The sequence below is a fragment of the Mytilus galloprovincialis genome, chromosome 4 (genome assembly GCF_965363235.1).
Source record: "Mytilus galloprovincialis chromosome 4, xbMytGall1.hap1.1, whole genome shotgun sequence".
Taxonomy (NCBI): domain Eukaryota; kingdom Metazoa; phylum Mollusca; class Bivalvia; order Mytilida; family Mytilidae; genus Mytilus; species Mytilus galloprovincialis.
The window spans coordinates 153,012-168,415 of record NC_134841.1 but is presented as its reverse complement, the minus strand read 5'-3'; the positions used below and the strand labels follow the sequence as shown (position 1 = coordinate 168,415).

Here is a 15,404-nt window from a genome sequence, read left to right as displayed (position 1 = left end):
AAATAGTTGACACAGCATAGGTTTCTGACACAGAATGAATGTGGTCTAATGAACTTAAAAGGTTTTTTTTGCCTTTGAGCAATTCACTATGCTGTTGAATATTAATCCTCTCAAAAAATGTTTGAAGAAATTTTCTTTTTATTTATGAAATCTGAAATGAGAAAAATTTAACCCCCCCCCCTTTTTTTTCACATCCCCGTTTCCCTTTTTCAAAACTGATATCAATTCAAATTTCTAATGGAGTTTGCAACAATAACTACTCATTTAAATACATCATAAAATATTAAGATGTAAAAAAACTGCTTGTTATCACTGAATGGTAAAGATTATTTAAATTTATCAGTTGGTAGTAAAAAGTGTATATACATTGTATATTGTATATAACAAAGATTTAAGTTGATTCTGGACAAAGAAAGATAACTCCAATTAAAAAAAAATCTTGCTATTGCACAATATTGTGCAATAGGATATTTCTTGCTTACTATTCTGGACAAAGAAAGATAACTCTAATTAAAAAAAAATTTGCTATTTCACAATATTGTGCAATTAGATATTTCTTGCCATTGCACAATACTGTGCAATTGAAAAGACTTGCTATTGCACAATACTTAATATAATAATTTTAGATCCTGATTTGGACCAACTAGAAAACTGGGCCCATAATCAAAAATCTAAGTACATGTTTAGATTCAGCATATCAAAGAGGCCCAAGAATTCAATTTTTGTTAAAATCAAACTTAGTTTAATTTTGGACCCTTTGGACTTTAATGTAGAATTTGAAATTTGAAAACAGGACAAAAAATGAAGAATCTACATACACAGTTAGATTTGGCATATCAAAGAACCCCAAGGATTCAATTTTTGATGAAATCAAACAAAGTTTAATTTTGGACCCTTTGGACCTTAATGTAGACCAATTTGAAAACTGGACCAAAAAACTTCAATAATCAAGAATCTAAGTACATTTTTAGATTCAACATATCAAAGAACCCAACCGATTCATTTTTTGTCAAAATCAAACTAAGTTTAATTTTGGACCCTTTGGACCTTAATGTAGACCAATTTGAAAACGGGACCAAAAGTTGAGAATCTACATATACAGTTAGATTCGGCATATCAAAGAACCCCAATTATTCAATTTTGATGAAATCAAACAAAGTTTAATTTTGGACCCTTTGGGCCCCTTTTTCCTAAACTGTTGGGACCAAAACTCCCAAAATCAATACCAACCTTCCTTTTATGGTCATAAGCCTTGTGTTTAAATTTCATAGATTTGTATTTACTTATACTAACGTTATGGTGCGAAAACCAAGAAAAATGCTTATTTGGGTCCCTTTTTGGCCCCTAATTCCTAAACTGTTGGGTCCTAAACTCCCAAAATCAATACCAACCTTCCTTTTGTGGTCATAAACATTGTGTTTAAATTTCATAGATTTCTATTTACTTAACCTAAGGTTATTGTGCAAAAACCAAGAAAAATGCTTATTTGGGCCCTTTATTGGCCCCTTATTCCTAAACTATTGAAACCAAAACTCCCAAAATCAATCCCAATCTTTCTTTTGTGGTCATAAACCTTGTGTCAAAATTTCATAGATTTCTATTAACTTAAACTAAAGTTATGGTGCGAAAACCAAGAAAATGCTTATTTGGGCCCTTTTTGGCCCCTAATTCCTTAAATGTTGTGACCAAAACTCCCAAAATCAATACCAACCTTCCTTTTATGGTCATAAACCTTGTGTTAAAATTTCATAGATTTCTATTCACTTTTACTACAGTTAGAGTGCGAAAACTAAAAGTATTCGGACGCCGGACGACGACGACGACGACGACTACGACGACGACGACGCCAACGTGATAGCAATATACGACGAAAATTTTTTCAAAATTTGCGGTCGTATAATAAAAATAGAAAATGACATCATAGTCAAGTCTGGTAAATTTCCAACATATATTATCAACTACTATTCTATACAAAGAAAGATAACTCCAATTGAAAATTAATTGCTATTGCACAATATTGCGCAATTAGATATTTCTTGCTATTGTGCAATACTGTGCAATTGAAAAGGAGAAGGGGCTATAAGGGGCAAAATTGGCCTCAATTTCGAGAATTTTTCAAATTCTACTTATTCGTATGTGTATGGCTTTCTTTTTCCGTTACACATATTCATTTTATGAAAAAAATGTTTTTTTGTAGTTATGACGTCATAATGCCGTGTTTTGACAACACTTCACGTGCATATTTGTTGGCTTTTCACAATTTTTTACTCATTTTCACTAACTTTTTTTACGAAAAAAGTACCAGCGCATTCTTGCCCCAACGAAATATTTAATCAGAGCAATAATATCAACATAAAGCATCTTATGTTGAAATATTTCAGTGGGGCAAAGCTGCGCTCATACTGAATTTTAATTAAAAACTTGCTCAAAACCGGCATCAAAGTTCCAAAATTTTTCGTCCGTTTTTCATACATACCGTTATCGGAATAAGGTTGACCAGGAACAGTTGTATTTGTTTAACATATTATTAGTCAATGGTTGATAATACAACAGTTTCATTATAGAAAGTAAATTATAAAGTGTTTTTCTTCATATTAAAGTACATAACATAGCCTCTCAAGTACAGCCTAGCCCTTGTCGTCTTATATTTATTGTAAGTGATTATGGAACTGACACACAGAATTTTACTTGTTTCTGTTGTTAAGAAGCTTTTTATAGCGGAATAGAAATCAGTGTATCATTCGTTAAATACTTGATATAAACAGACAGAATTAAAAAAACTTTCAATATTTAAACTTAACACGTAAAAAATTCCACAGCACAGCAGGGGAGTGTTTTTTTTTTGTTCTTTGGTTGTGAGCCAGAAAAGGTCCATTTCTGTTGTTTTTTTTTTTGTTTTTTTTTTTTTTTGCATTGGGAAGATCTTCTGGCTCTCTTCTACCTCTTCCCTTGAAATAGGTGGTTTAGACAGCAGAGGCACAAAACAAAAAATGGCGTTGTTTTGTCGAAATGACAATAATAAATAGAGAGCCTCCCCGTGCTTAAGGTTTATGCTCTTATATTATACTAGATTATGAGCCTTCGGCTGTTGTCTGCTCTATGGTCGGGTTGTTATCGCTTTGACACATTCCCCATTTCCTTTCTCAATGTTATTATGAATGTAGATATATTAGAATGTGAGCTGTGTTATACATGTTTTTATGGTACGACAGCCTTAGTAGGACATCTCTGTAGGATGATAAGCTAGATGAATATAAGAACTACACGGACAATAACAGTTAAGGGCCAACTATTTAATATTCTAGGGAAGGAATTTTAAATTTATTGTTGTTAAACTCTACTTTCATCACTCATGATTTGGCTAGTGGTTAGTTGAAATCATTAGATGAGGAATGAAGAAGGAAAGAGGGTATTATTGATCATTTTAATATGTCGCTAAACATGCCTTTTTTCAACTCTTAGCAGGCAACCATATTTATATACGAAATACTCCTGTCCCCACCCCAACCGAAGTTATTAAATATCAGATGGTTTTCTCTTATTTAACACAACTTTAAATTGATGCTAATTTTTAACGCACAGTGACACATATTTCATGCAATTGCATATTCAGGAAAAACGAGATTAAACATCAGATATATATAATATAAAAACTAAGAGATGTGTTATTATTGATAATATGGCAACTATCCACCGGAGTTCAAGTAAGCAATTACAGGCAACCGTAAGGCCTTCAATAATGACAAAATCCGATACTGTTAAGCCGTGAAGTCCATGAAAAGTGTGAAACAATTTAAACGAATAAACTAACGGTTTAATTATACATAACAAATCAATTTAAAAAATATCTAAAATGAGTTGAGACATGAACCAACGACAACCACTAAACTGCAGGCTGCTGACTTGGGACAGGTTCATAAAGAATATGGCAGGGGTTGATATTAAAATGAAGATGTGGTATGATTGCCAATGAGACAATTTCTCACAAGAGACTAAATGACGCAGAAATTAACAGCCATATATCACCATACGCTCTTCAACATAAGCATAATAAAATTGAGAAAGGACATGGGGAATGTGTCAAAGAGACAACATTTCACATATTCAGCTATAAAAGGCCCCGAAATCACTAGAAGAAAACGAACAGCCTAATTAATGTACAAAATAATGAACGAAAAACAAGTAAGTAACACAGCAACAAACAATAACCACTGACTTACAAGCTCCTGACTTGGGACAAGCATATAGTTTTTTACATACATAATTTGGCGGGGATAAACATGTAAGCCGCTGATCCCAACCATCCCCTAACCTAGTACAGTGGTTTAACAGCACAACAGCATGTTTGTGAGCGCTCAACCCTCCCCGAAGCTGAAACAGTAGCGTAGCAGTACAATATAAAAACAACCGGCACAAATCAGTTGCAATTAGATTAACTCAAAATATCGGTACAGACAAACACAAAATAAAACCAGCAAACTAGAATTAAGACAATAGAGTATTGAACTAAGAGTATTTGCAATTACTGGTAATGTGTTCAAAACTAATTGCAACAAGTACTGAGATAAATCTTGTTCTCCCAGAATGAAGTATCAATCAGTACACAACCAACTGGTCCTTTTTCGTTGTCTATAGTCCCTAGTGTAAACAGTGTATAACTTACATGTTTTATTTGATACACTTTCCCAATTTATTTCTTGATATCAAATGCATGAAATATTAAGAAGGGGGGGGGGTATTTACATGTTAAAAAAAATTGGGTGCTGAATCTTTATGTTATTAGTAGTGATTTGGTCCAGTTCAAAAAGGTCAAATTTTATCACGCCTGAAGCTGTCAAACTGAATTTTACACCTCCTTAACACAGAATTGTCAATATTTTGAGTTAGAGCTGGTAGAAGTTTCTATAATTTTGATATTATTTGTCCCACTGGTAGAACACTACACTGTAAAAATCTTTTTGAGAAAGAGCAGCTGCGATTTTTTAAATTTGAATTTATTGTCTAAAAGAAATGCACTACGAAATAACTGTGTTCTCGGGCCAACTGATTTATTTATTAAGAAACGTCTGGTATACCTTATATACTTACATATAGATCCATATACAATGAAGGTTGTAGAAAAATGGTAGATCCGAAGGTTTTGACCATCAAAATTGTGCATTAGAAATAATATTTAGGACCAGAAGATGTTCTTCATGGAGCACCATAGAAAAACGATATTTAGAACTTCCAGATATCTTAGCTTTATTAGTGTTTCCTGCAGCTTTTAAAAAGGGCAGGGTAATTGTTAGCTCAGAGGGCACATTAAGCGCGATAGACAACAATTTTAGAGCACTTACTTAACATAAACAGGCAATTTCTATAAAATGGATTCATTTAAAAAATACTAGTTTAATGACCTCTTAATAGTTATTGTTCAAAATATATACATGTAACAGACTTCTTTCTGGGTCTATCATATTCTTGATGTGGGACCACATTGAAAAAAAATGTTGGTTTGCCAAAGCCAGAGTTCCATAAAAAAGATCAGGGTGATAGGTTGGGTTTTTTTTTTTTAAATATGAATGGACTATTTAAAATGATTAACTTAAAGAATTTGTCTGGTCATTTTTAGTAACCAAAATTTAGTAAATTACAAAAAAAAAAAAACTTTACAAATTAACCCCTTCCCCTCTACACCCTTTTCCAAATCAAATTAATATAGATACACCAAGTTTATTACTTTCATGGCACTACCATATCAGCTGTTTATTTTAAATGTCTATAAATAGCCAGAAATAGTTGTCTGTTACTTAGGTGTTTTCCCCAAGTATTTTTCCCGCCTAAAATGATCATGTGACATGTTTGTAAACAAAAGACAACATTTCATCAAGGAATTCATTTATTTTCTGGATTATTCTGCTTTTAATAATTTAGTTTGGATTTTTATTCATTTCATTTAAGGTAGATCTACAGTCAAGCATTTGTATTTAAAAATAGTTTGCAAAGAATTTTTACTTTTCACTTTGACAAATGTCTCATGATCGCCGTTCAAACAATGTATATTATGTAAATTAGAAATCTATCAGCTGTCAAAAATATTGATCTAAGCAATCGATGTTTTGAAATCGTTTTCCGGTTTAGTTTCTTGTCAAAACAATGTCATATCATTAATCTTCTAGGCAAAACGATGTTTCTGGGACTTGGGGGATACAATCAGGACGCGTGATTAGTATCTGTATTCACTATTCAGTCTATTGCAGTTTGCTAATCAGCTGATTACGAAATCGATTACAAAATGGCGTCCTAGTGAACTTTTGTTTACGTTTGAAGGGAAATAACTCGAGCGGTATTCATAAAATATGTCTTTCAGTACCGTAAAGGCATGGCGTCAGGAATTTCGACAAAACTAGGGCAGGGCGCCAAATTTTTTCCCCAAAAAGGGCAGGGCGTCGAGAAATCGCGGCAGGGCGCCATTACACGCCAAAACCACCTGTAGGAAACACTATTTATACAAAAAAAATCCAGTTCGGTTTCTTTTTAAAAAAATGTATAGACTGAGATGTACTTTTTGATCAGTCATATTGACAAACATTGACGATTTTTCGTGCACTTTAAGATAAATCGTAAAAATCAAATAGTGGGAGATTAAGCCTGGTTTGTTTAGAAAAATTGAGACATAGGAAAGCACTTTAAAGAAAATTGTAACGAACAGAGCACACTTTTACAGTCATGCATGTCTACGGGACGTATCTTAATATTCTAAAAAAAAAAAGGTCATCGAAAACTTGATTTATGTCATCCAACATAACAAAAATCTGCTAAATTCGACGTCAAAATTAATTTTTATTTTACTCTTCACCAGAAGACATTCTGGAGATGTGCAGAAGAGACCAATAAAACACGCCCCAGACGAAAAAACTCAGTTTCCATTTTGCACTATTAACGTCTGTTTGGTAAAACAAAAATAATTTACACCACGACATAATCAACAAAGATGAAATGGCCATATCATTGATATAAACAATTTAGTTGAATAAGAAGTAAAGAAATGAAAAAAAAAATTTGTTCCTACGGTAATATTTTCCGTTTATGAATCAAAATGATCAATATGAGTTATTACCTTCAAATAGTTGTGTCAATGTGGTTCAAATCGCCTACACGCTGCGCATTGGGCATGATGGTGTACGTTCGAGTCCCATCAAATCCAATTGTTTTTTCATCGTTTCGTAATTTTTTACATTTGTCGTTTTAAATCACATTATCATGATATTGTAAAGACACCTTTTAAAACAACAAAAAATAAAAAATGTGCTAACAATATTTCAGTTTTATTAAGGTTGAGCCGGTAATTGTGTCTTTGATTATATATGTATACTAGTGCGTAATATGTCCCACCTTAATGTGTTTTTATCAGCCGAGTACATTAAAGTACACACAAACTCATTTTTGGTTATTCAAGTTAAAAGAAAAATAAATAAGACTGTTAGTTTTCTCGTTGGAATTGTTTTACATTGGCATATCGGGGCCTTTTACAGCTGACTATGCAGTATGGGCTTTGCTCATTGTTGAAGGCTGTTTGGTGACCTATAGTTGTTAATGTCTGTGTTATTTTGGTCCCTTGTGGACAGTTATCTAAATGTCAATCATACCACATCTTCTTTTTTATACAAACAATAACTGTAGATTTTCTCTGGTGAAAAATTTCTATAATTTGGTCATACATGTACATAGAACGAATGTTAACTTGTTGTTACCAACTATTTTACTGATATTAAATAGCTAAACTTTATATCAATTTTGTTCTTCATTGTATTAATACAATGGTTCACTAGTAATTATGTATGCACGTTGACTATTTAAGGTGTAATCTATTGTAAAATGTACACAATACATAAAAAAGGATAAAATACGTAAAAATCTGATATTTAAGCTTAGTCGGCCTACTATTTTTACGACGTCCTAACAAGAAAACCGCAAGAGATAACTATATACTTTTTGGTGTTTTATAAGCTCCATATCATAGAGATCAATTGAAAGAAATACCAATAGATTTTGAAGTGGGGCCAATTTTGCCCCTTATAGCCCCTTCTCCTTTCTTGCTATTGCACAATACTTGATATGGAATCCTGATTTAGACCAACTTGAAAACTGGGCCCATAATCAAAAATCAAAGTACATATTTAGATAAAGCATATCAAATAAGCCCAAGAATTTAATTTATGTTAAAATCAAACTTAGTTTAATTTTGGACCCTTTGGACGTTAATGTAAACCAATTTGAAAACGGACCAAAAATTAAGAATCTACATACACAGTTAGATTTGGCATATCAAAGAACCCCAATTATTCAATTTTTGATGAAATCAAACAAAGTTTAATTTTGGACCCCGATTAGGACCAACTTGAAAACTGGGCCAATAATAAAAAATCTAAGTACATTTTTAGATTCAGCATATCAAAGAACCCCAAGGATTCAATTTTTGTTAAAATCAAACTAAGTTTAATTTTGGACCCTTTGGACCTTAATGTAGACCAATTTGAAAACGGGACCAAAAATTAAGAATCTACATACACAGTTAGATTCGGCATATCAAAGAACCCCAATTATTCAATTTTTGATAAAATCAAACAAAGTTTAAATCTGGACCCTTTGGGCCCTTTATTCCTAAACTGTTGGGACCAAAACTCCCAAAATCAATACCAACCTTCCTTTTACGGTCATAAACCTTGTGTTTAAATTTCATAGATTTCTATTTACTTATACTAAAGTTATGGTGCGAAAACCAAAAAAAATGCTTATTTGGGTCCCTTTTTGGACCCTAATTCCTAAACTGTTTGGACCTAAACTCCCAAAATCAATACCAACCTTCCTTTTGTGGTCATAAACATTGTGTTTAAATTTCATTGATTTCTATTTACTTAAACTAAAGTTATAGTGCGAAAACCAAGAAAATGCTTATTTGGGCCCTTTTTGGCCCCTAATTCCTAAAATGTTGGGACTAAAACTCCTAAAATCAATCCCAACCTTCCTTTTGTGGTCATAAACCTTGTGTTAAAATTTCATAGATTTCTATTCACTTTTACTAAAGTTAGAGTGCGAAAACTAAAAGTATTCGGACGACGACGACGACGACGCCAACGTGATAGCAATATACGACGAAAAATTTGAAAAATTTTGCGGTCGTATAAAAATGTAATATTTAAAAACTAAATACCGGTAACTAAGTTTCCTTAAATTAAAAAATACAGTGTAAAGAATAAATTGCAAATCTTTCTCCAATTTTTCAGATTTGGGCAAAAAGAAACACCAAATAATTGATTATTTACTGTGATTGTACAATTCAAGATGGCAGTTTACCCCTGAACTACCTTAAATCATCTATAGAGAACCATTTTTTTTTAAATAACTACAAAGTATTCCATCTTAAGTTAATGAGATGTGTTATATTTGTCAATGAGTCAGTTGTGGATACAAATTGTAATGAAGTAAATATAACCAACTATACATGTATGGCACTGTGTAGTTATATTGATTTACCAGAAACAAGATTTAGGAAAATAATTATCAGATCCCGACACAACACAAATTTGAGCGAAAGCAACCAATGGAAACAATAAAGTAAACATCCAGTTTTATAGAATAATAGGTATCATTAAAATTGTGCTGAATTTTCAAAAACTTTTAAAATTCATATCTACTATTAAACCTTCATTTGTCAGCAAAAGGGTTAAACAATATTAATTTAAGTGGGTCAAATGGGTATATCTGAATCATTATAATTTACTTATCTACTTGGATTTACAAAATTTATAATTAATTCAAAAAGTAAATTTGGTACATATTTGGCTATTTATATAAAGGCATCAGCCAAACAAGATTGACAGTAAATTAAAGGATGTAACAGGGTAAACCTAAATTAGGCATCAGCACAACAAGCATAATTAAATAGGCATGAATGAAAAGGGACACATGTTAACCCTCAATGAGGCATCAAACTAACAACAACGACAACAACAGTAATACAACTTATTTTAAGGGCATATGATACAGTTATGATTCCATGATAAATGTTTTATGAAAATTTGGATACAAACTAGTTTTCACCTAAGCAATTTAAATATGTCAGATAAAAATATACCTTAATGTGCTGCAGAAGGGGGGGGGGGGGGGAAATCTCTTAAAAAACAGATAAACAATATGGGCTTTTTGTTAAACAGTTCTTTGGAAAAAATAATTCAGTGTACTTTACACTATATTTATGAATTCTAAAAAAATGAATGTGGACTTTTCATTTAAATTAATACAATTTACTCTTCAAACCTAATCAAACTGAATTAATATGCCATTGTAAAAAAGGGTGGGGGGGGGCCCTTCTACTCATTTCCAAGTTAAATAACTCTCAATCATAAAAAAAACCAGTTGAAATGCATCTTTTCCCAATATGTCACAGTTTTAAGTGTCCCATAAATAACATTGTACGTTACTAAGTTACCTCCCCTGTAACTGTATCATATGCCCTTCATATAGACATGCAGTATCATCTGTAGACATGGGTGTATAAAAAATTACAATCTTTTACAAGGTCTTAAAAATATTGTAGATTATCAACTTTAATAGGTTTTAATAAAAAAACCTTTGGTGAGTGAAAATTTGTCTAGTTCTATTTGTTTGTTTTATATCGTTTGAAAATGTTGATGTTGATGACAAAGCCAGGACAAGCAAATGCTTTCTCCGGAATATGCATGAAACAATAACCATTGAAAAGTTAACATACTAGACTGTACTTGACGCAGGAATTACTCTTAAGTAGGCTAGGTCGAAATTATACATAGTGTGAGAACTGGTCAGTGCTTTTAATAATTTTGAAGAAATCTATTGAAAATTGTTAAAAAATATATTAATATTATAATACATAAATTCATGCATCTACAATGTACCTAAGTAAACCCACCACCCAGAAGAAAAATTAATCTTTTGCTTTAAATTAATTGTTTAAGTACCAAGAACCATTATTTTGAGTTGCATAGTATTTTGGATTGAAAAATTTTATAGATATCAAATTAATATTTAGTAAAATATTTAAAGTACCCATGGACCAATTTTTAGTAAATTTATTTTTATTAGATATAGGAAGATTTGGTATGCGGGCCAATGAGACAACTCTCCATCCAAATAACAAGTTATAAAAGTAAACCATTATAGGTCAAGGTACGGCCTTCAACACAGAGCATTGGCTCACACCGAACAACAAGCTATAAAGTGCCCCAAAATTACTAGTGTAAAACCATTCAAAAAGGGAAATTAACGGTCTTATTTTTATAAGTTCTCTTTACTCACTATTTCTAGAAGAAATGGTGCAATATAATCTGTAAAGAAGTTTTGCAGTTTCACCAGCATTCTGTTAAAAAATTCTTCATCAAAATTGACTTCTACATGTTCTATTCCATGTTTGGTGTAGAATACCAAATCACACTTTTTCATCTCCATAATTCCCATTTGTCCTTGCACTTGACAATAATACTGTGAAGAAAAATCAATATAACCATCAGAATTAGTTTTCATGTGTAATACAGATTTAGCAGATTTATTTCTTAGTGAAAACAGACACTTAATTTCAATAACTTTACTCTCATGGCATTTACATGTGATCACTCCATCTGGACTACAACCTATACATGGATACTTCGGATTTACCACCAAACCAGTTTCAGTTATACATTTATTCCTTTTCAAACCATGAGCTGTTTGGTATAGGTTCCTGGCTTTTGATTCCTTGCGTCTACCCCAGTCTAAGGCCAATTCTTGGAATTTATTCTTTACAGAAAGTGATTCACTACCTATAATTCGGCTGCAAATATGATCTGGGTCCTCATTATTCATTATAGCCTGAAAGTTAGAAGCAGTAATTAAACCTTTCCTCATAGTGAACCATAAGTTGTTGCTACTCTGGCCCTGAGTTGCTCTTGATATCAGCTTAACATCATCTGAACTGAATGATAGGCTAGCCATAAATTTATCAACTATGTCCTCTTCATTATCAATTAAACATACATACTTATCTTTAAAATACTTAGCCTTAGTAGGAATTGTTAAGTCCTGTATTGCCTCTGAATAGTCCATCTTTGCCACATCTACTGGTTCATGGGGTAGAAATTCTAGTGCTCTAGCCTCTGGATTTATCTATTCAAAAACCAAGTTGAATTATAAACAAAAGTATTAATTATATGTTTTTCAAGAAAAAATATCAATTTTGAATTTAAGAATTTGAAGAAAAATATTAACTGTATATATATGGACAATGGAAAAAGATATTAAGTATATTTTTTTAATTATGTGAATTTGGCATTTTAATGACTTCAATATTTGTGTTCACTATATGATGCATTTTCTTAAAAGTAAATTGTGAAAATTTGAAAAAGAAAATTAAGTATGAAAAAATTACACAATGTTTTAATAAGGGCTTTTTTCAGGGTTGGTATTTGTTGATATATTTTTGTTTTTGTTTACAATTTTTACTTTTACCTTTACTGGCTTTGTGGTGTTTTGTTAAAGCCAGGAGCAGAACTTATTTTTTTTATATATGAACTCAGTAACTTTCTTAAAAAACATTTATATTAGTTTTGAAATTAATGAAATGATTGCAAAATCCTATTAATGATTATATACTTGAACAAAATTCAAAGCATAAATTTCACAAGGTAAATTGTCACCATTTTCTGTAGTATTTTTTTTTTTAATAAGAATTAATGTTGTTTAAATTCATAAATTAAAAAGGTGACACTTGGTGCATATATATAATATATATGCTGCAGACTGAAGTGCAAAAATTTAAAATAATAATTGATATTGCATTGAACATTTAAGAAAGAACACTAATGCCATAATAAATAAATTTAAGCTTTCATTGTTAACAAAAAAAAAATTATAATAGGAGTAATATTTAAGTATTAAAGTATGGTTTATTGTTTAAAAAAGGTCTTGCACAAAAGTAATTATTTTGATATTTTTTTTGCTTTTTATATTTTTGAAAATGTAATTGTTACTGTCCAATTTTATCAATCCTTAAACTTTTCATGAATGGTTGATGTATGTTATAACTATGCACCAAGTGTAAGCACCTTGATACCTATTTTCAATGGACACGAGTTCTGCTCAAGACTTCATTTTGAGGTTTTAAAATTACATAGGAAAAAGATATCTGTACAATATGATTTCAAACCTCAAGAGGAGTCGCTAGAGGGCGCTGTACTTTAAGTATATTGTATCCACCAATAAAACCGGTGGGCGTGTTGTTAAATTATTTAAGAAATAACTGTTTTGTATTTGAAGCTTTCAGGACGTCCATCGGTAGTTTTACTGTAGCAAATTTAGTTTACCTGGCGATGCATAGCAGAGACAGGTAAATGGGTATTTGAGACAGTAAAAGTACCTATGGATGCCGCAAAGCTTCAATTACAATACAGTTATCGCTACTCTAAGGCAAAACAAGTTCATAATTAAATTTCAATGCATAAGAATTGTTGTTATACCTGTGCTAATTTACTTGCAAACTGTTTTATCTTCTCGTCTTCTGCAGCTCTGTCAACCATCTGTCTAGGATCAAAACTGGAAACCACATGGTCTGCTGATGATACACATGCTTCCATCCTCCTAATTTGGAATATTAAACATTTAAATGTATTTATTGGACAGGCATTAAATATTGGCATTGTATGTGCCCGGTATTTAGGATTTCCAAGTTTTTCAGTAGCAACAAGAAACTTCCAGAAGCGACAAGATGAATATTTAATGAGGAGTCTATTTTCAGAGAAGAAAAATGAAAACAAAGTTCTTAATTATTATTGTTATTAAAATAACTTATTCCTAATAAATATAATAAAAAAAATGAATTAAAATGGTTATTTTTAGATTAGAGGCCAGTCTGGATCCTTGTGTAACATATATATTTATTACATTGGTTGCAATGAATTACATTGATTTCTCAGTTAAATAAAAACCGAAAAATTTCACATGTGAAATAACAGTTGTTATTATTTCACTCTCTGACATCATACAACAATAGGCGATGAACACAAATTGTGAATGCGTAGAAAAAAATATAGTTCTTAACATGTTTTGCATTAATTTCTGTAAAAAAATGCCATTTGCCAATGTAATGAAAAGAATAACTAATTAAAGACATCAAATATAAAAAAATATTCAACTCGTTGTGCGCATTCATGAATTAATGTGTTGTTCGGTCACTTGTTGAATATTTTTCTCCATTTGAATTCTTTGGTTAGTTATTCTATAAATACATGTATATACATATACTAATACTGTAATATATGAGTGAAATCTAGAATATTTTTTTATTAATGTTTGAATTTTACCAGTGCTAAAGATGAACATGATTAAGTTAAAAACCTTGGTTTGATAATTTTCATTCGTTCCACTTCTACTGGCTCATCGTGTTCCCTCTTTCGTTTCTTCCACTGGCAAGGACCATCAGTAACAGACTTCTTCTCAAATGCCTCCAACTCATATAAGCATGCTGCAACATGACGACAAGCTCCATCAGCACTGCAATTAAATTGTATTAAAGAAAGTTAGCACATGCATACATATATTATAATCATTATAGATTTTTTAAGGTTAACTAAACATTGGCATTTTTTATTGAAAGTCATCAAATTACATCAGCAGAATTTTTAAATTCCAACTGCCTAATACAAGACACAGAAGCTTGAAAACCAACCTTGAGTTTTGACTTTAAATCCACCTATACTTAAGGCTGTTATACAAATGTTCTTACAAAATAGTTTAACCCCACCACTTGGTTTCTGTGCATGTCCCAAGTCAGGAATATTTAATAAAATGGTCATTGTTTGTTGAAATATTTCATATTTGGTTTTCCTTCATTTTTTTTAAAAATAAATCAGACCATGAGCTGTATTCTATGGATTGTTTTACATGTGTCATTTCAAAAAATTTATAGCTGACTTCCCTTAGTTTTTTTCTAGATGTTGAAGATTGTATCTATAGTAAGATGATGATTTTGCTGTCAATTTGTCACTTGTGGAGAGTTTTATCAATGGCAATCATACCACATCTTCTTATTTTCATATAACAATAGAAAATACAGTGGGTCAAGAATTTGACAAATATAATAATTTTATATTTACCCTCCTGGACATTCACAGTAAGCTGCTTTAACATCACCTAGAGTCTTGTCTACAACAAACCAGCACTGGTAGGTCATCTTCCCAGTCAACGTCTTTGCCCTCTGTGTTGGTCTCACCTTTCCAATAAAAACACAAACTGAGCTGTTAACCTTAAGATAGTTGACTTTCAGTTCCTGGACATGTCCATCATAAAACAAGCGGTAGTCCTCTGCACTCTTATAAGCTTTCAATTTCCTCTTATCATAATCTGAACGTTGC

The 15,404-nt window shown here is 31.6% G+C and overlaps 1 protein-coding gene across 1 annotated transcript in view; it reads right to left on the bottom strand.

Moving 5' to 3' along the window:
* LOC143071073 (vacuole membrane protein 1-like) overlaps positions 1–11,578 on the bottom strand; it is a 52,087-nt gene extending 40,509 nt beyond the window's left edge. The window contains exon 1 of the mRNA XM_076245150.1: positions 11,320–11,578. Coding sequence (XP_076101265.1) covers positions 11,320–11,544 — 225 coding nt within the window. The 5' untranslated portion in view covers positions 11,545–11,578. The remainder of the gene's footprint in view (positions 1–11,319) is intronic.
* Between the last annotated feature and the right edge of the window lie 3,826 nt (positions 11,579–15,404).